The sequence below is a fragment of the Centroberyx gerrardi genome, chromosome 8 (assembly GCF_048128805.1).
Source record: "Centroberyx gerrardi isolate f3 chromosome 8, fCenGer3.hap1.cur.20231027, whole genome shotgun sequence".
NCBI classification, from domain to species: Eukaryota; Metazoa; Chordata; class Actinopteri; order Beryciformes; family Berycidae; genus Centroberyx; species Centroberyx gerrardi.
The window spans coordinates 27,457,128-27,479,853 of NC_136004.1; the positions used below are offsets into that span (position 1 = coordinate 27,457,128).

The following is a 22,726-nucleotide window of genomic DNA, read 5'->3' on the forward strand; positions in this document are numbered from 1 at the left end:
CATTTCAATACTATTTATTGAATGAAGCAGCACAAAATTACAAACGTTTACAGAATACTTTTGTTTTACTTCAAAGTGTACAAAATGTAATTGTACCAAAGAAAACATATCTAAATGATATTAGCTAAAGTCTCCGGAGTTTACTGTGCAAATAACAAAAAATAAGACATAGTGTTGTTGACCTTAGGATAACGCTACGGTTAAGAAATGTTGACCCTTTAAAAAAAAAAAAGTATTATCAGAACACTGACCAAAGCAACTGTCCAGCTTGGAAGCATTTGTCTTTTTTTTTTAATGAGTACTACCTGCAAATTATTTCCAAAACGAAATGAGAAGGCCTTGCTTTCGAAAAATAAAATCCTCAATTTTCTTTTGCATGAAAAGCAACATCAGATCAACGCTGTCACCAAGCCGCACTCTTTTAGTTTCATAAAAAAAGAAAACAAATGAATTCTTGCTAAAGGCCTTTGACACAAAAAGGGTCGCTCAGACGCATGGCGTTACAATATAAAACATTACTGGAAGACTCAGTCGTGTGTTTACAGCACTGGCGAAGGGTGTGTGAGTGTGTATGCAGCAAAATAACATGTTAAAGTCGAGATGAAATGAAAAATGCCTTTTTAACCCTTTTAGATCACATCCCCGGTCATATTGTGCACCCATTTAACAATATATGCCAAAAAAAATACAAAAAATCTATTTCTTTGTATTCTTTTATCAAAATTCAATTCAAATTCTTCCTGTAAAACAAAATATGCCGTGTGCTTACGTGAGCATGCCTCAACCAATTTCAACCAATAATATCATGACATCCACCCATCAATCATTCTTCAACTTTTAACGCACAGAGCTAAGAGGCTAAGATTCATTAGTTAGCTAGCTAGCAACAGCATGGTACTTCGGTGTGTCTTCGGGTGTTATGACACACCCACTTTTCAACGTTCAAATCAAATTCCTCCCAACGTTATGTCCCGCCTGTCTTTCCTGTTTCACTCGGAAATACGTCACGATACGGAAGTTAGATACTCTCGAAATGCCGTTTCATCTCGACTTTAAGAACAATTCAGAGAGAGAGAGAGAGCGAGAGAGAGAATAGTGTATAGTACATGTACATATGTCTGCAATTGTGCTTGTGAATTTGAATGTGTGTGTGTGTGTGTGTGTGTATGTTTTAGGTCTGATTGTGCATTTTGGATGTGCACGTGTGAGCTGGTAGGCCCCCCGAGAGTCAGTGCATCCTGCCTTGGATAGGTAAGACAAGAGGCCTCACACAGACGTTTACGCACACCACAGACAAGCGCTTCTGGTGGTCATGGCAACAAGTTCATAGTAGTTAATACTGCTGTCGATGCAGTGCTAGTCTAGGCACAGAGTTAGCCTCCTTTCCTGCTGGCCTGCCACCCCAGGCTACTAGAGGGGAGGGGTGGGGTGGGGTGGGGTGGGGGGGTTTGGGGGGGCATGTTGAGCCAGGAACATCCAGCTCTGATGGGATTCCCAAAAATCAGCTGGTGGCTGGTTCCTTCCTCTGATGCTGCAGCATGTCAGTCACACTCACTATGTCCTCCTCAGGCACCTGGAAGAGAGGAGAGGACAGTTGAAGGAGAAGGGAGAGAATCACTGACTTGCTGTATACACGTGGAAAGAGTACTGTCACTTTGCTGATATTTTACTTGAGTAGAAGCAGAAGTACTGGTATAAAAATCTACTTAAAGTATCTTATTTAAAATGTACTCAAGAGTAAAAGTTACTGAGTTTGTTTTTAGAATAGAGAACGCTGTTAGATGTGATCTTTCCCATGCGATTCTAAAAGGACGAAAGTACAGAGTTCAAACTAAATTCTTTTAATTGGAAAATTTGGAAATTACAAAATAAAGTGCACAAACAAAGTAAAGCCGGATTACTCTTCTTTTCTTTGCTGACTGACCGTTCACTGTGACTGGCCCTACACTTTGTCAATTTACGATGGTCCAGTTTGTGTGACGTAATTATATGCGTGTTTAGCTTGTAGCTTAGACTTGAAAACAGTAACAGAAATCAACGGACCCAGTGCCATTAGAGAGATACATATACGCAGGTAAAAATGGACCAACTTTGAAAATCCTGCATTAACCATAGACTGTGACAGGGACGATTATGTGAAAACTCCATTAATTTTCCCCAAAGAGAAATCGCTATGTAACCGTAAGTCCATATTTAGGCATGTGGGAGTTAAGACTTACAAGATCTACTAGAAGGGATTCCAACTGATACTGATTTCCAAATGCGAAAATAGAAACATTTCAGATAAACCTACTCCCAGTCTTTAACTGGTCAAAACCGCATGACATCCTGTGTGTACAGTAGCTTCCATGAAATCCATTGGTGTCAAGTGGAAATTCATGTACTTTCTGATGAAGACAAAATAGATCTGACTAATTCACTGAAACAGGAGCCAGTCACATCATCCCCCATGCACATATTTTTTCACATGCTTGTTGATGTGGCAGTTCGTTATCTTCTATTACTCTTATTGTGATTATTCAATCAAGAGTTTCAGATTTTACTTTACTCATCTTTTTCACGCTTCCTCTTTCCAAAGTTTTCGTGTTTTTTTTTTTTTTCTCCTGTTTCTTCCATAAAAATCATGTTTCACTGTAAAATGAAAGGACCTCCTGTGGTCTACAGATAAAATTAAGCTTTAGATAGTATAACAGGCTGACAAACACTAAATTATCCATTATTTAATTCCAGGAGAGGAGACGGACACGGTGCAGCTATATACTAGGTTTTGACCTAGTCTTGTTTCCTTTGTTTTTTCCCCCGGCCTGTATTTGAGACCGGCCTTTATTTGTTCGTGTCGACGACGGCCCCGGCCATTATCGGAGACCCGGCTTTTAATTGACTACAGGCCACTATTAGAGGAAATACGGTACGCTATTTCCCTAGGTCCCACTACGGGCTGGGCCAGCGGCATTTCATGCATTATCGAGTTTTGCAGGCCAATATAGCAAATTCTACAGATAAAATTAAGCTTTAGATAGTATAACAGGCTGACAAACACTAAATTATCCATTATTTAATTCCAGCAACTACAGAATGATGGAAAACTAGAAAAACTTGTGAGTTGTGCATTGATTGACTTAACCTGATTGCTTTTGATTAGCCTGAAAAGCAATAACACATCTTTCTCCACCTGAGAACTATTTCTACTCATATCTAGAGTTTAATGTTTCACAGGTCTTTCCGTCTGCCTACACTGGGAAAAGACTATGACCCACCTGAACACTTTCTTCCTGAACACTAAAGATAGCAAGTCATGAAATTATCACCTCAGCTGCTGTAGGCAGCTGAGGTGCGAATAGTTTCTCAGAAGTGTAACAGAGGAGGCACTCTGACCTCACAGCTACTGTTTCCGTAATTCTTATCAACAGAATTTTTGCTATTATTAGGACTGTCTGTTGCAAAACTGCCATTTCATATACTGTCAACAGGGTTTCGATAATTGTGGAATTCCATGACATCAACACAGTAGAATGACCTTCTTGCTCTACTAAACCTGACACTTTCCGTTTATGTGTTATGCTCCATGAGAGGCTGACAAATGACAAAGAATGACAAAGCTAGAAAAGTGAGTTACTGACTGAAAAATGAAGGAGTGTCGAGACAAATGCCAAATGCATCGAGAATGTCAAAAGATTCACACTTTGGTGATCCATTAGTTCACTATTGTTCAAAGTTCAGTGACTTGGCCTGACTCTCTCTGACTGGACGGCTATGGTAACGCTTTGCAATGTAAGGAGATGGAGAGGGAGAGCTTTTCAGGCCAAGCGTGGACATGTAGCGATGTAATCTCATAAAATCTGAATCTTTAGCACCAGATCTGTCAAAGTCATGTTGAATTGACAAGTGTAGCTGTAGCTGAAGACACATTTATACAACATTCACATAATAGTTATTCGTTTAAATGTAGCTAACCTGCATGACCTTACTGATTAGGAATTTTTTTTGTTTCTTACAATGGTAAATCACAAGATTCTTGTTTTTAAGATTTTGGCGACATCTTCGGTGCTCAGCGCTCATTGCTGTGGTGTTTCTGCTCTGCGCTTCCCAGAGATCACCTGTCAATCAAACAGTGTGGGCGGGACTGTGACGTCTTTTTCCTTGGATTTTCTGTTGATGCAGTTTGAGTTTCTGTAGGTGGCGCTCTTTTCTTTGTCTGTTCAGTCATGGTGGCTATCACTGCTCATGCTAACTACCCAGTTCTTCTTCTATTTATTTAAAAAAAATAAAATAAAAAAAAATGCATCACTTCCTATGCACCAGAGGATTTTTCCCGGGAAAGACCTGCCCGACTCCGGGTGTTTGGAACAGCAAATGTAAAAGCTTTCATGAACTGGATATAGGTTGACTCACTATTATGTTATACCAATTGGCATTGATATCTGGTGCAACTGACAGACGTCATCTGAAAACAGTCTGCGTCACTTGCGTCACTTGTGAAACAATCATGGGAAAATTATGATAATCCGAAACATGGCAACCAGGAAGCGGTCTTGATTACCAATGTGTGATTGATGTCTTAACCGAAGAGATTACATTTTTTCCCCCACTCACAGTAAACCGCACAAGAATACATTTCAATAATGCACTTTGACGTAGGAGGGCAATTTTGGCTTTAGTGATTCATTTAGTCACAGACATGTTGCAATAGGTTTCTGGGTAAAGGCATTAAAATGACCCAGATACACTTTTTCTGATAATTTGTAGATAACACAGGCGGCAGCGGTGCTGATGAAGGTGGCAGAGATGAATTTCACACAACCGCTGAGTGGCATATGAGAAATCTAAATCATGACAGTGCTCATGAAACTACGCAGGAACTGTTCGGAGTCAACACCGTATAAAGTAATATTCTTAATAGCGCACTGATGGATCTAGAGTGTCAATGTTTTCCATTGCGTTTCAGTGAGAACGATCCATGCATTAGGCATTCGAAAACTGTCCCTGGTTGGTTCTGGAGTAAACTTGAGTTTTGATGCTGGAGCAGAAACTTGGGCAGTGCAGCCACTTTTATTAATAAAGCGAGTTTTATTCCCAGATTATAGATGTTTCCCCCGTGTATGACAGTCCTATAATAGTACTGACTTCATTGTTGAATTACAGAATAAAGGAAATGGCTGTAAGCACTACTGACAAGTATGTTTGTGTTAAGACATGGCTGATGACACTCTTTGGTATTGGATTATTGCACAGAATAAAGAAAAGTCAAAGGCACTCTTCTGGGTATAAAAACACATTATTCTGTTGCTTTTCCGACAGTAGGACAATAACCTTCATCAAGGTCTAGGAAACAAAACTGTTCTGCAGCTCATTCATGAGAGCTACTGAATGTCAGGAACATTAAAGGGGCAATAAAGCTGAATCAGAGACTTGTGTAGGAGGAGATACAATCCACTTTCTACTCATTCCACGTAAAGATTACAATGCAAGTTATGAAGATGAATCATAGTTCAGTTCAGTGTTATCTTCCAGCATTAAAAAATGTATGTTGCAGTTGAAGACCACAGGGTTCCAACACTAACTCTTGGACATCAAGGACTTTTCAATGACTTTCAAGGTGTCAAAATTGCCATGTTTTTGGGGTAAGACATTGGTCAGAATTAGGAGCAAGCCCCATCAAACGCGATCCGCCAAGGGACCTATTCCTCCTCCCTTCATTTTCTGTAATTCAGTTATCTTTATGAAAATGCACGTGGTGTTCGCCACGCGAGAACCAATCCATTTGGCTAAAGAAGATGAGGTTGATTGCACAATGCTTCTACCCACTTTCTCATTAGTAGTATCATTAGCTGCCCAAACATGTCTTTTGAGCACAAATGGATTATAGCGGTGTCTGGATTTCCCGAGCTGTATGAACCGTGTGTCCCTACCTGTCGGGACACTGCCCCGGTGGGTCTAAACAGGCTGTTAACACGGATTTACCAGTGAACTCCGCAATTGTTAGCAATAGTTTTTCCTCAAATGATTTGAATTGAAACTCATTTCTCAAACTCAGCTATCTAAACTCTTTGAATATCAAAATATTTGGGTCAGAGAAAGTTGATTAACTCCCACTAGTCGACACGCCCAGAAGCGACCAATCAGAGGGGGGCGGCCAACAGTGGGGCTTGTCTGTTATTACATGGAGGCCTCATGCTTTACTCATGATCTTGTCATGTCAAGAAAACATGGTGAAGTCATTCATTTTAAAACTGCTGCTGTATCAACACAAATATCCCTCATGGGGTTTTCCACAGGGTGTGAAGTGTTGATCCACAACGGAGAGAAGTCCAGAGAGCTGAGGCGTATTGATAGATTTAGGCACTATAGTTTAATTTAAAAAATCAAGTACTTTCAAGGGCATCCATTAATTTTTCTCAAATCCACAAACTTTCAAGGACTTTCAAGGCCCATGGGAGCCCTGAAAACAGTAGCACACCCACCGCACAGATCCCTGAAACCAATTGCAAAGTCAGCATGAAACAATGACTTGGTCTGATGTGACATACTTTTTTTTTTACTGTCAACTCCCACAGGGCCAAACTGAGCCAAACATGCAATCAATCTTTAATCATCTGCCCTCAGTCACCACTTTGGGAACTTTTATCACGAAACCGCTATGATGATGTGTGCAATATCCTGCAGGGTTTGAGTACGTTTAACAAATTTCTCATTGGCATGAGTCGTCTGTGGAAGTTTTGGCTCCATTCCCACAATTTAAACACTGAAATTTCAATTGATTCAATTTACTCAACATCACAGTGCCGCTCTACTCCGCCGATGGCCTACGGTGACCCCAGATGGCCAGGATAAGGAGGTGAAGATGTCGTACTCACCAGCGCGTGGTCGAAGCTGAAGGTGCTTATGTAATAGGCAGAGATGTCGCTGTCAGCTAGAGGCTGAGATATCTGGGCAACGATACCGCACTCATCTAGACGAACAAGGGCAGAGTGGAGGAGAAATGCAGTCCAATTACAGTGCACACTTCAGATTAAAGTATCACACTCAAGAACAGGGTATGTGCAGGTGTCCCAAAGCCAAATTTAAGACCTTTTTAATGCAACCTGGAATTAAATTTAACCACCAAAATAAAGAAACAAAAACTTGTCAGACAGCCTATTTCCAACTGATCATAGCTAATGGAGGTTCTAAAACTACAAAACTACATGTGTAGAGACATGATGTCAAACTGTATTTATTTATTTATTTATTTATTTTTTAAGCATATGCAAAACATGTCTGTATTAACCCTGTTCAGTATTAATCTAAGAGTCGACATGAATGTGGATCAAATTTACTATGAACTGTAAGTGCAAGCAATGTAATGCAACATAAAAAAGTTAAAACAACACTACTGCTGGTGTCATTCACATTTTTGTGAAACTACACAATTCATGTAATTTGCCTCAGCCTTACTTTCCTCCTCTACTTTGACTAGATCACCACAATGTAAAGAATCTGTCAATACCTCTATCTAAATTCATATCTGCATCAAAATTAAACGTAAAAAACCTACAAAAAATAAAATAAAAAATAAGACCTCTAAATCTGTATTCAAGACATATTGATACTTTTCAAGGCCTTAAATTTAATTTGAGACTTTTCCAGACTTTTCAAAAAGGACCCACAGATACCCTGGTGAACTTGGAGTGTTAAATATATAAATATATACATTTTGAGGCCTTTAGAAGATGTGTTTTTAGTCAAGAAGCAGCCTTACCAAAGCCCAACGGCTGTCCCCCAATGCGCACCATCCTCCACAGCTCCCCAGAGGAGCTGGTGAAGAGAAGATCAGCAGGGAACCTACAGCACACAGATCAAGCACTGATTTCTACCAAGCAAGCAAGAGTATATACATGTCCGAGTGCGTTTCAGAGGTGGAGGGTAGGGCTGAACAATTGTTAAAAAATATCTAATTATTCTCATTTTCATTGAAAAACGTATTAAAATGATTATGGTGTGATTTTTGCGGGGATCTGTACCAAACAAAGATGTTTTCTTAAGTCTGTAGAATATGATGTGTAGGCCAGGACATCTCTGCAGCACGACAATATTTAATTTAAAATGGTATTTTGACACACATTTAGCCTTTAACAAATATTGCGCCTCCTGCGATTTGAAAATTGCAGTAGGCCATATTGCGATTTCGATAAAATTTCGATTAATTGTTCAGCCCTAGTGGAGGGGAGAATATGCTCCGACAACATTACCCTCATGAGTGCCTGCAAACACCTGCAGATGTTGCAAAGTGCACAACCACACCCCAAAATACACACACCCACATACACACCCCAAACCACCAACAAAGCAGTGACCCCACATACAGAGGGCTTTCAGGTGACATAACACGTAACACATCCTCTGGCGGCCATATTGGAGGTTCTCAGCTCTTGGGCAGTGGCTGTGGACAGGTGGTTGCATTTCTAAACATACAGCTTGGTCGTCTCAGTAGAATTCAACAGACATGGTTAATTTCTGTGCTGTTTTTGAGCGGAGAAGTGATCATTTTGCCACTAATACATCTGGTCTATTTTGTGTTTAGGTAATGTCAGCTTGTTAGCTAGCTAACCATAGTATCTGGTTAGCTAACTATCACTATCTTGTTAAAGGAAAAATCCACCCTCAGATCTTACAGTGTATATCATCAATCTGTGATGTTTAATGCATTCCAGATGTGTAGGTTAGAGTTCCACTCACTCACATCTGATTTACACACCAGCCCACATATCTAGTATTTAAGATAGCTTCAGTGGTGGCTAGTGCTTCCATTTTAACATTAACATGAGTTGCTTTGTAAAATTAGCCTGTTGCCTAGTTAGCTAGCTAACAATGGCAAAAAACAGGTTTAGGTTAGCTTAGTTGTAACTTTTCAAATTACAACTTGAGCTACAACAAATGAGTTGACCAGGACCAAAGGGGCGAGGGCTAAAGACAAGACAGTTAACTGTCACAATAACAAATCTAACAAATCTAATTAGCACTTACTTACAGCATTACTGAATGGTCCTACACCAAAACACTTTTTCAGGTATTTGTTTTTCTTGCCTTACATACTTAGACATTATTTGTGCACAGCCAGTTCTCCACTGGACCTCCAAGAGATGGCACTAGCTGTGGTTGCTGGAGATTTGTGACACAACTGCAAAGCCTCTACAGTGCTGTGTGAAATGTGTGTGCCAGGCAGTTTAACGCCTGTATGCATAACCATAATTGTCTTCTACACTAAGATGTATTTGATAATGGGACCTAATATCTACCTCCTGTTTGTGTAAGCATTGTCAGTATGGCGGCAGATGTAAGCTGGTTCAGCGTGAGAAAGTTGATTAGAAGCCTTACTGTCTCTGAGCCTCGGTGTCCATCACCAGTGAGATGTAGCCGTCGATGAGGGAGAAGGAGAAGAACTTGATGCAGTCCAGGTCTTGGCTGGGGGTCGGCGGCGCTCCCTCCTTAGGACTATCATGGGAGAAAGGAGGAAACACAACAAGAAAGACACCAGTGACGCAAAGATGAATGGGAACACGGTTTCTTCTTGAGCCATTACAAAAGTCTGAGGCCCTTCCTATCAACACAGCAAGTCACACAATGAAATGATTCTTGAAAACCACAAAAAATGACTCAGAGGGAAGTGTTGGTTTTGTTCAAAGCTCAAAGCACAAAAGTGTCAAGTTTTGGCAAATGGTCAAAACATTGCGATGTTGACAGATACTCAGATACAGACAGCCAAGTGATGCTAAAGCATATTTTGTCATTGTTTACACCTTGGATAGTTGTATATGCCATTTCCGAGAGAGAGCTGAGAGTAATAGTTAAGAAACTCCATTAAAAACGGCTGGATATGATTGATGCTTGGATACATACGTAGATGATAAACCAAGCTACTTAGATATAAAAACAATTCTGAAGCAGAGGTCAAATACGTGCCACAGTCCTGTCACATCCAGGCCAATGTAACCCTGCCATTTTTGAGGATTCTGCTCCAAAGTGATTGATAAACTGTACAGACTCTGTATACATGACCTCACATGACCTCAAGATGGGCCAAAGTGGTAGCCTGGTAAGACCATCCTGATCCTCACATTCTGTTTTGCTCTACGGATCAGTCTGGACTTCTAGCCGCCCACATCGATTTCAGTGGGCGGGAGTACTTGCCTTGACAGACAAACTCCTTCAGCCAATCAGCGAATCCAAATTCAAATCCAGTCGGAAGAACGGCGAAAACGTCTTTTCCGCCGAGAAACTCCGCTAGTGCATACTCTTGTTCTTGTTTAATTGTTGTTATTGAGTCTATTTCTGCAATAACTGCACTTATGCTGTGTTTACTCTACTAACGTTAACGTTACTGCTCGTTGCTTCGGGAGACGCCATTACTGTTTTGCCAGCGGCGGCCTGTATTTCACGTCATCAACTACGACGCAGTCGCTGATTAGCCCGGTTACATTGTAATTTCAGGAAATCGATGTGGGCGGCTAGAAGTCCAGACTGATCCGTGGAGTGAAACAGAATGTGAGGTCACGTGATCAGGATGGTCTTACCATCAAACTAAATCAAACTAATTAAACCCATATATAACCTATCACAAATTAGCCTGTTGTTACTGCCCATTGTCAACATCGCCAGTTCTTTAACATCACCAGATGTATCAAATATGTCAAAAATGTTAATTTAACACACTCTTATGTCCAAGTCCTCCAAAATCCCCAATATGTCTCTCATCTCACTGGAGATTAAACTGATTTCAAATAATTTATCTGGCATGACACAGCAAATTTAGAAACCATTTAGTGTATCATGCAAGGGTATGACTTCATTAACAACAGAACAATGACAAGCCAATGATCCTGTGAGCCAAGGAGTCTTTTTGGAACTTGTGCTGCCACCTTGTGTTTCAGACAGGTACTTCAACAGCGAGGCAGTGGGAACTCACCTGTTGGAGTAGAAGAGGACGTCGATCAGAGTGGTGGCGATAGACGGCAGCGTATCTGGGTCCAGAGACATCACACAGAACTGGTTCTGGGGGATCAGCACCGGGTGAACCGTGGGCTGGATGGCTGGGAGCAACAAGGACAACGTCGGTTTGTAACAACAGCTAACCTACTAGGCGGGTTTTCACATAAAGCATGGCAGAAAGGAGGTTTTTCTGTTTAATTAAATACCTTTTCAAACATTTCTAGAATCTTATTTTCACGTGAATATATTACATCTCAGCACAGGTGTAAATCTGGGGGAGACATATTAGGAGAGGGATGCAATAATTCTCCCTTTCCCTCATGCCTGCTCGTGTAACTTTAAATCTTTTGTTTCAGTCTTGCTGATGAAATGAGGGAAATTGGAGTTGTGTTTAGGTTACTACTATGCCCATAGCAGGTCAGTGTGATTTGCTGCTCAGCAAGCTGCTCCCTTCCTCCCCCCATGTTGAAATGAAGCCTACAGTCTTGCTTCTTAGATAGAAAATAGTGAGAAATTGAATTTATATATTATTTTGTAGCACAACAGTCAAAGGGTGGACAAACTGTTGAGCATGACTGTGTGCACTGCCCGCATCGTACAGTATGTACTGTACCTCACGATGACGTAAAGAGCGTTTCCTGCAAAGGACACAGCAATTCAATTCAACTCAATTCAATCATCCCTTTGTGTTTGCCACCTAGTGCGTTCCCAGCCTGTTTGCACTGTTTCCAGCTAACATACATTATAAAATGTTTGTTTAAGTTAGCAAACATTGGCCTTGTTGGGCACAGCAGGTGTTCTGGGACAGCAGGCTCCTCTTGTCATAAAACACACATTTCTTTTCACTTACTTTTCTGTGACTCTTCATGATGCCAGGCAAGATCGATCAATGCCAGAAAAAGAGGTGAATTCCTACTCAACAGTTGTACGGTCTTCTCATATCTGGTCCTAAAGCATGTGACCATTTTTTCAGTGATGGATAAACTGTTCATACTCTGTACACAAAACCTCAAGGTGGTGCTACAGGCTTTTGACCTTCTTTTCTGAGACAAGCTCCATCAGTGCCAGACAGGTGAGTGAGTTCACACCAAGCAGGACTTTGACCCGTACCTTCTTTGCCGTTCTTCTGGAGGCCGTTGTGAACGTCCTGACAGTGCACAGGCACAGACTCTCCTCCCACCTCTCTGTAGATGTTGAACTCCTCCTCCAGAGTGGTGATGACTATGGACAGGTCTTTCTCCCTCACCTACACAGAACAGATGTGGAAGACGTTTCAGCGCACTTACGAAACAAGCATAAACTGAGTCCACAATCAATTAATTTGCCATGCAAGATCAGCGTACATTAGAGTGTTGTTTCAAGCCACAACAACACTAGCTCCGTTTGTTAAGGATACGAAAGAGGATATCCATGTATCCGAGTTCAATTTGCATGTCAACTATTAATATACTTGCTGACAGAAACGTCTGTCAGGGTGTTGTCCATTTCTGTCCACTTAACACTTTCACTTGTCATCTATCAACTAACTTTTAGCGCCCTCAGCTCTGTTGGGCATTAATTCCTTACTTGTTGAAATGGTGAGTAGACAAAATGCAGTGTGGCAGCACTCAGCAGGTCAAAGGCTTCTTTGCCAGACAAACTTTACAGAGGGTTTAGAAATTAGAGTTTGAATTATTGCTCAGAACAGCTCTTAATTATAAAATAGCAAATATCTCAAAGTGTCTCCATCATTTTTACAAGAAACACTGCGAACACTGAATGGACTGGAACTTAAAAAAATAAGTAGGATTCACCAGGATAAAGTCCGTCTGATAGGTGGAGAGCATGAAGACGGACACGTGCTGCTGGGCTAATGGGGCGATGACCGACTTGGCGATCTTGGTGACCCCCACGGCCTGGGAGCTGCTGGAGGCGTTGCCATTGGAGACCACGTTGAGCGGCAGCCAGATGGAGCTTTCCACCTGGAGATGCTCTGAGGGCTGGAGCTCTGGGTGGGGATGGGGTGGGGAGCGGGAGGAGGACGGATGGTCAGTGAGTCTGCAGCTTCACATACTGTATGCATGAACTCATTACACTGCATTACACTGTTGTATTACACTAAACATGGACTCTTTCTACCTCCCTCACTTTAAAAAAAACAAAGAAGCTGCTTTACTTTCAAGGTAAAAGCAGACCACTCATTTAAAGTAATGGTACAACTGGAGCACTAATGGGAAAGGCAGCTACACATTCTCCTCAAATGAATTTCCCCATTGAGGAGGAGCTCATTTTGCAGGCGCAGAACTCCCCCAGTTGTGTGACTAATATGTTGAGCAGAAATACCTTATCATGAGTTTATCTTACCAATATTGCGATGGAATATTTAGGTTCGCGAAGGTGTGAAACTCTATGAGGCAGCTTTAAGTGTTGTATACAGTCTGCTTCCTGTTGTTGCTGCCTAGTGTAACGTACCCCCACTTCCTCTCACACTGCTCGCTCTCTTGCTTCAGTGCCATCAGCACAGAGACCTAAAATGCTCCCCAGCTATTTATACCGTACAGCTACATAAGGAAAAATTACGGCCAGGATAGGCCTACACCGCAACATGCTTTATAGGCTATTCAGTGTGAGCTGATACCCACGCATGAATGCGCACATACACACGTGGTCCTAATGGGAGGTAGAGCAGGGTTAAAGGTCATAGTTCAACCGGGGTCATCCTTCAGACTCGGCTGTATCATCTCACACAGGATGGGCAGTAAAAGCAGAAGCGTTCACCCAGCTGGGCACGTCGCTGAGCCAAAATGGCAGGACAGGATACTTCACTCTCCTTTCCCCAAACAGGACCCGAGTGGAAACTGGCAGCTACCTGGGAAACAGGTGCCTATCCAGGAAGTAAGCAAGAAGTTGGGAGAACGGGACATGGGGGCGCTGACCTAGCGAGATGTGCAGCACAAGCTTTTTCAGCGTTGTTGGAATAACAAGTCGAAATGATAACACGCATTCTCCGTTTTCCTAAAAGCATCCGCAGCTTCCTAGCTCTTCATACACTGTTGGAATTGTATAACGGTGCAAAAAAACATTCTGTTTGAGGGAAAATTCTCCCCGGATTTCCTTCAAGACGCATTTACATTTAAAATCATGCAAAACTTCAGAGGGGGTACAACACTTTTTGGCAAAAAAAAACCCAAAAAACCAAACATAAATAATGATGAGAGCTTTTGAGCTACCGTTCAGCTAACTAAAAACACTGTCAAGCAGCGTCTACTCCCTGCTGTGAAATGTCTTCTCCTTTTCTTTTGCTCTACTCCCCTTCAAAGGGCCACTGTTCTGGTTGGCATAATTTGTCAGAGGCAGCCCCTGGTGGCTTCTCTACACCAGCTTTCACCTCTTAAAATAGACACACAGATAGAAGGGGAGAGAAGGAGACGGAGAGAGAGAGAGAAACAGAGCAGCCGGAGGCGATATATGCCTTTAACAACTACATCCATTTCAAAAGACTGGACGTAAGTGGCTGGATGATAAGTGGAAGGAACAATAGAAAGCACACAGGAAGTTGTATTGTTGACTCTTCCCAAAGAGTGTAGAGGGAGAACGGAGGCTGTGTTCTAACTGCAAAATACTGATAAGCAAAATATTGATGATTGATTGATAGATCACTAATCAGGCTCTCCTCTAGGACATTCAAAAAGCTGCCCTATGGTGTTTTTGTGTGGTGTTTTGTACTATACCTACTAGTGGTATTTCTACTATTACTAGGGCTTATGGAAATGTTGGCCAAAATGGACTCATTCTCCATTAACTTGCCCATACTAGGGCAACTTCACAGGTTGGCGGCACCCAATGGCAGCGAGAGGTAACTGTTACCCCAGAAATCATATTATGTGATGTCAGTAAACTGCACACAGCACGCTCATGTTTACCAACCCGGCCGGTCTGTGATGCTTTATACCAAAGGAAACCAAAGAGACGAGAGAGGAAAAGATCTAATGTTGGTGAGTCCAGCTTTCTCTAGATGGAGCTCTCGCTGCTGTTTGGGAGACAGTTTTGTTATTTCGTAAGATTTTTGGGCGAATGGGGCGTCTCAATTAGGGGAGATGGGAGGGTCTTCTCTATTGCAGCCCCAGTTACGCTCCGCCATTTAAAAAAAATGACACCCACTCTCCCATATTGACTGCTGGCATGAAAGTTAAGCACATTATGGGTTAGTATTGCAGTTAGGAGTCATCTTAAGACATCTGCTTATGAAGCTGTTGGTTTTTTGAGGACAGAATCATATGTTTTTCAAATATTGCCTGATGAATTTCAGGTAATAAATCTTTTTCCAAAATGGATAGACAGAGTTTTGGAAGGAATGAAACCCTTCATTGGGTTGTTTATACCCATTGTACCTGGTGAGGTCTGTGAGGGTGGAGGAAACAAGGAAGGAAGGAAGTAATATTAGAACGGTAAAACAACAGAGCCCTAATGGTGGTCGCATGAGGGACTAGGAGAGACGCCTATCTGGTTAATGTGATGAAAGGTATGTGTGTGCGAGAGTGTTTTTACCTTTGAATCCTTCTTCATCAAGGACAACTGTGTAGTTCTCCGGTGTCTCCGTCAGACTGAAAAACTTGCATCTGAGACGGGAGAGGAAGGACAGATGGGGAGAGAGATGAGGCGGGAAATCGAGAAAATGTGAAAGACAGGAGATAAAGACAGGAGATAAAGAGAAGAGAGAGTGCGTGAAAGAACAGTGTTATTCATCTACAACCGACAAAAGGAGATTCAGATTTTCATAATAACAGTTACCGGGAATCTAGTGAATAGAGGTCTCCGAAACGCACATAGGGTTCAGGACTGGCTGGCATTCATTAGCACAAAACCAAGCCAAGCTCAGCGTTATGCCAATATCCCCCCTTTGTCTACCGCGAATGGTGGGTAACCCATCAAACTGGGGCAGCTTCAGTCACCCACTGCTGTATTCAAAGAAAGAGTCAGGCAAGACCGCTGCTAATGTGATGATATTTGAAGTCACTGGACTGTGTGTGTGTGTGTGTGTGTATGTACTGTGAAACTAAGTTTGTAAGTTGTCCATACATCTCTGCACCAGTATCACCGAGCCATTCGTCTACTGTACTTTGTCTCTTTAGATATTTGTCACTTGCACCATTATTAGGCTTGGAGCCAAAACCATTTGCTTTCAAAGACTGCTGCTTGGTCTGGCCACAGTGTTCGGCTCCATTGAATGTTGCCTTTGTGAAACAGTGAAAGAGGGAGGTGGGGGACTATGGGTAGAGAAACAAAACAAAAAAATAGGCCCATGGGGACTGGCATGGGCCGAGGAGGGAAGTGTTCATGTAAAACACAGACTTTTGCTGGATAAAATCAGCTTTTGGAACCAATATGCTTCAATTCAAATCAAGTTTCTGAATATGAAAAATGTTCTTTTTCCATATCCATAAAAATGTCTTGTGTAATGTAATAGCACAAACAAGGAAACTGGAGTAGAAATGTCAGGTGCATGTTGCACTGAGGGACAGGCAATAGGAATTGATTAATGTGTAATCCAGGAGCCTGACATGCTCCACAGACAGCAGCCTCTTGTTCACTTTTACACTCAGCGACTGTAATGAGGCGAGTCAGTGCTTATCATCTGCTGACCGGCCCAGGCTTCACACTTTCACAGTCTATAAAGAGACTTTTTTTGGGCTGCAAGAGGCTTGGGGTTTCAGGTGTGTTTTAGTGGGTGGGATTTAATCATGACGATAGGTTGTTTAATTGCATTAAATGCATAAATGCTGCAGGCAACTTCGCACATTAACGGCTCCAAATGGCAGCGAGAGGTAACTCAAACATTTGAACTTCAATACCGAGAAATCATGTGATGTGACACCAGTAATTTGCATGTTCATGTTCACCAACCCGGCCGGCCTGTGATCACTTTATATCAAAGTGAAAACCAAAAGGGACAGGAAAGGAAAAAGATCTAAGAAGATCTCCGGCTTTCTCTGGACGGAGCGCTGACTCGCTGCTGTTTATTTTGCTCTCAAGTTTCAATTTGTCACTTCCTGAGAGGATTTCCCGCCAGTGTCCACAGAATTTCATTGGGGCAAATAGGGCAAATCTATGGGCTCTCAATTATTGCGGATGGGACACTCTTCTCCATTGCAGCCCCAATTTGAGATTTAGGCTAGGACGATGGGTGTATTTTCACATAAAGATATTGCCTAGTGCAGCTTTAAAAACAAATAAACACATCTTTGCCTTTCCTTTGGATATACACCTTAGTGTTGGGATAAAGGATATTCACTGACAGCTTTCAGACGGGGCGATGTCTAGAAACCAAGGCATGCGTTAGAGGTTCAAAGCCTCTCAGCCAAAAGAAAGCCTTTGACTTGCAAAAGCCTTGTTGTCGACTTACTTAGGCTTTTTAAACTTTGTTAGAGTGAGGCTGTGAGCTGTTTCAACATGGGCAACCTGTCTTTGCTTCATCTGAATCCTTAAAAAGATAGCGCTGCACATTCCTGTTTTCCTAAAAGGCATCACCGGAGTTACATGTTCCTCTTCCTCTGCTTATCAGTCAACTGAGGCCATTACAGTAGAGTCCAGAGTGAAGCCGCTCCACTCCTGACTCAGCAAAAACTAATCCCCGCCATGAGATGGGACAATCACTCCACAGAGAGAGAGAGAGAGAGAGAGAGAGCGAGAGAGAGAGAGAGAATACTGTAACACTACCGGTGGTGCGAGCAAGCTCAGCAGCTTATTGTGTCCGATATCACGCTCGCTTCCTGCTGACCTTTCACCTTCCCCAGCTCGCCATTTCCTGCAGGTAGCGTAAGCCAAGCATCTCTCCAGCCAGTGACTACGATCAGGTGTAGAGCTGTGTCACCCGTGATGCATTTTGGGGAATTTCGAGAAGAGGCGCTATCAGAATTCAATTAGGTTTATCTCTTGTTTAAATTATACACATTGGGAAGCAGCCAAACCTCAGTATATGCTAACACGGAAACTTGTGGGCAAGAAAATTTTAGTGTTAGTGAGGGACGCTGAAAATAAGTCTACAGATAGAGGTCTAACCTAAGCCACGATTTATTTTAGGATACCGACGAGCAAGATCCGAAAATTCATTTGTCATGTTATCCCACTGCGATTCCATTTCTATTTCTACAGCGTGGTGTGACGGTGACACGCAGCCTGTGTGTGTGACGACTGGTGGTAATGAGTGCGAAAAAAGAGTTGCTTCTATCGAGGCGTGAGGGAACATGAGAGGGAGAGAGAGCAAGAGAGGGAAATAATGACAAGAGACGAGGTAGCAACAGGTAGCGAGGGAGCAGCAAGGCAGGGAAGATGGAGGAGGCTTTGAACCGCAGGCACGCAACACTCCGGACTTTGATCCAGCTATACATACAAAGCAATGGGTGGTGGTGGAGGAGAGAGAGGGGTGGGGTGGGGGTCCGCAACTGATGCTCCAGCTGAGGAAATGCGATAAGACGGGAACGAGCTGATGTTGTTGCAAGTGTGCGGAGCCCCAAGCTATCGCCGCACCATCTTCAGCGGGCGACCAAAGGGTCCGCTACCTTTCACAGCGTGCTGCGGGCCGATCTATAGGGTGGTGGACTTCTGCACGTTCTCACGGACTCCTCTTTTTTTGGAACAATGGGGAAAGTTTACCCTGCAACTCCCTGGCTTGTTATTAGAGGGGCCAGCCTTGTGTCAACAGGGGAGCGAGTGAGCGCCCCAACCTTGACAGGCCAACTGAAGCAGACAAGTGGAAAACTCCCCACTGGGTTTTTGGCTCGGCCGAGGCATTGTTGCGGGCCGCGCTCTCGTTAGCGAGGAGAGGAAGGAGGGCTGTGTGAAGCCTGCAGAGCCGATAGATCAGGCCGATATTGGACCTTTTATTACATGGCAGATATTAGCCAGTCATGTGGCCCGCTGCCGATATGATGCAAGCTCCTCCCTGATTACAGCTACAGAAAAACAGGCTGTAAAACCTGCAATCAAATTTTTGTTTCTTTGCACATTTTATTAATTCATTCAATTGTTCAATAATGTTTTTGTAAGTTAATTCTTCATTTAAAAGGCAATAATCTATCCCAGAGTTTCCCTACCATTGAATAAGTGCTGAGGGTCACCCTGCCTCAAAGAGCTGCTAACACTAAAAGAGTCTGGGTTTCAATGGAGAGTTTTAGTGTCCCATGACGCTTAAAAGCCGTTTCAGAGGCTTTTGCACCCTGACAAGAATAAAATTCTGGGGAAAAACATGGACTCCTTGTATTTTTTCGGCATGAAGAGAAGATATATCAGCACTTGGCAGCTTCAGTACAAAAGTATCAAAAGTATCTGCTTTCAAAAACCAAAATCAGTCAAACCCTATAGTCGACAGTGTGTGTGCCTGCGTGTGCGAACACACACCAGAAGTAAAACAGGCCAACTCGTAGGTGAAAACAGAAGAAAATATTTGCATGTTTGTTCTTTTCTTTGTGTTGTTAACACACCCATAGACTACAAATAGCCACTCAAGGCCACAAAGCAACACAAGACTACAGAGTCTACCAGCCTGCAAGCCTGTGGTCAGTATTTCTCATTTCTGTCTGTTGTGGGAAGATTTATCCTCAAAACCGGGCCTTCATAAGAAGCTGAACATGCATGTCTGATGCAGACATTTTTGCAAGTGTGCATAGAGATACACACACACACACACACACACATTTGTATTGCGATACTTGTGAGGATCTTCATTGACTTCATTCATTCCTTAACCATAACTTTAACCCTTACGATTGCATGCCTAACTTTAACCCTGACCTAAACCTAATCCTGATTCTAATCTTGACCGTAAACCCAATTCCTAACCCTAAACCAGTCCTTTAAAGTAGCGAGGATCAGCAAAATGTCCTTACTTTTCAGGATTTTCCTCATCTCTCTATCCTTGTGAGGACATTTGTATTTGTCATAAGTATAGAAATACAAGAACACACACACACACACACACACACAGACACAGGTGGCCTTCACAGACTGACAGTGTAGCAGACAGTGGGCTGGGAACAGAGATACTGCATGCTGTGCCTCATCATATTTCTTCTCTAGACAAAGGGGGGTTCCTCCGACTTCTTTCATCCTCTGCACCGTTAACATCAGTCATACAAGGCTTCAGTTGCGTTCGATGATGCTGGAGAAATACTGTATCTGCCATGTGAAAATTTGAGGATAGGTCTATAGCTTCTGGAAGCACCGTGCCAAGTGATTACCTCCTTAAAATTCTGGTCAGGATTGTCTGCTTTCAAATCACTTTGTGCTCACTCTGTGGCCTGGTGAATAGCAGGGGCCTGAGAGAGGGAGATGGCTGAAACCAAACCAGGCTATTAGGCTTGTTGTGCTCTATGATTGTTTTGAGTTGCCATGAACGCAATCTCCTCCACCCCTCCCCACCTCACACACACACAAAAAAAAAAAAAACAGGAAAAACAACAGGGCAAAACGCAACTAGCCTATACCACAGCAGGATGACATAACTCCAACACACAGAAAAACATACATGCCTGCTAATCCAAGGAAGTGCAGCTCAAGTGCAGCTTGCATGGTATCAGCCTTGTTGTTTCACATACTCAAGGCTTAATGGAGCCTGTTCAAATGGCCATGCAGGCCCACGCCTTGAAAAGAAATACTGATTGACTGACTGTACAGTCAAGTTTTAGTAATCAGGATACAGGTTTTCATCACTCAGGATGATTAGTCATGATGAACCTGTTGGCCCATACCTTTAAAAAAACAAACTACTGACTCACTGCATGTCAGAATACACTATTTTATGAGGTAGTGCAAGTCATCATGAAATGTGTCCGGACATGTCAAGACCCATTGCCCCTTATTCCAATGCAAATGAGTGCTGGCAGGAGTGGCTGGGTGTGAACAGATGTTGGGCACTTTATAGAAGAAGATATGGCTCATCTTGTCATGTGGTTTGTTTATGATTTATAGAGTGTTTGAAACTCATTTCCCCATTTGAGGTGACAGGAAATGGGCAATAGGTGTATTCTAGGATCATGATTAGACATGGTGCCAGGTAAACTAATAGAATAAGGCATGTGAATTATGTTGCAGATTTGACTTATGTGATTTATGAGATATCTGAGGCTTAAAGATCAGAGAAGGAAAATGTTCCCTGAAGTTTCTGACCTGGCATGGGAGGATTCTTCCAACTAAAGTTTAGGCTGCAGCACTGCCAGATTAAAACACACTGCTAAATCAGGCCATTATGAAAGTAGCCATGCCTCTATCTAGCCTTCATCACGGCAATGCAATCACATAGGGCAGCTTGAAGACAGATGTTAAGCCTTTCTTCCGGCCATGCATATGTGGGGCAGCCAGAGTAATAAACAATTATATAACAATGGGAGGATATCCAGGGATTAACTGCAAACTGCCCCCGTTGCCAACATAAGATCCGGACAACTTGCAGACTGGATGTTGCCTCGGAGTGCCTCGGCATGCTCATGCAGGGCAAGTGTCAAGTGTGTGTTGTGTTGGAGCAATGGGATCCCATTGAAATAAAGGGGAGGGGCGTTGCATGGTCTTTTAACAGTCTACCTTTACACAGGAGATGAAGGCTGCGATTGAACGGGTATAGGACTACATAATGTTTATACATGAGCATGCACTGTATACTATATTTGAGTTGGTCTTTCTGTTCAAATATGGTTTATTGGAAAATAGCTGATCAACGATTGTCTCCATTGTAAGATTGCTGACCCTTCTGTATTTTGGTTTATAGGCCAAATTTACAATGTTAAATAGCATAAAACACTTCATCTGTATAGTTTCAGGCGTTGCAGTATAACAATTTAGAATAAATGTATTCAGAAATACACAAACAAAAAATAATAATGTCTTGGCCACCCATTGAATGAAGAGGCGCTAATGCTATCTCATGTATCCGTACTGGATTACCAGGCTGATTCACGCTGTAAGAACAACCCATCTGACCCTGATCAATGAGTCTTACCGTGATCTATTCCGGAGAAATATCAGTTTTATCAGCGGGTGTGTGAAATTCACCAGCCCGTTCTTAGCTATGCTGGTGACCCGTAGCCTGTGGTCCAATATGTGCAAGTCCATATTCTCGGTTGCGAGCAGTGCAATCTCCTCGCTGTGTGCATGCGGCGGCGGAAAGCCTTCTTAAATGACACCGGTGGTAGTTTTCATTACCGACAACCAAACCGCCCGAGATCGGCTGTGCGCGTTTCGCATCAGCGTCGGATAAAGAGGAAAAACATCCGACGCAATCCGACTCCAGCCCGACTCAACTACTGTATATTCAAATACAAGAGACAGACCCAGAGAGAGACACGCCTCCTCCTCTTAAAGCCACAGGTTACCGTATTAAATGTCATGCACATGTAGAACCGCCCTCACTGCCAACCTCCTTGCCACAAACAAGCTGGTAGGTGCAGAAACACGGGTTCCGGGTTTTGGCCTTCAAAATAAAAGTACAGCAGGGGAACCCTAGAAAGATGGCTACAACATAAAACCCACAGCCTACCGACGACTCACAAAGCTATCTATTAGCAGAAACACTGATTGACTCAAAATTTAGAAGGTGGGAGATGTAGTAAAAAAACAGCAGAAATATTTTCTAAGCAGCAATATATCCAACCTCACTAGTTTGTGATATTTGTTTTAGTTATTGTTTTTAAACGTTTTGCAACTTACTCTGTGATCTGCAGTTTCCTCTTCGTCGTTTTAACTTCAGTACACTGGAAAAACGTTGATTACTTAATGACTTTTATTTTGAAAA

The 22,726-nt window shown here is 42.6% G+C and overlaps 1 protein-coding gene across 1 annotated transcript; it reads right to left on the minus strand.

Moving 5' to 3' along the window:
• Positions 1-51: 51 nt before the first annotated feature.
• On the minus strand, positions 52-22,259 carry castor1 (cytosolic arginine sensor for mTORC1 subunit 1). Its single transcript, XM_071897716.2, has 9 exons — positions 21,935-22,259; positions 15,493-15,563; positions 12,759-12,952; positions 12,076-12,211; positions 10,943-11,066; positions 9,355-9,471; positions 7,739-7,821; positions 6,855-6,949; positions 52-1,573 (listed from the first exon to the last, which is right to left on the minus strand). The coding sequence occupies exons 1-9, from the start codon at positions 22,045-22,047 to the stop codon at positions 1,502-1,504; spliced, it is 1,005 nt and encodes a 334-aa protein (XP_071753817.1). The 5' UTR covers positions 22,048-22,259; the 3' UTR covers positions 52-1,501.
• Between the last annotated feature and the right edge of the window lie 467 nt (positions 22,260-22,726).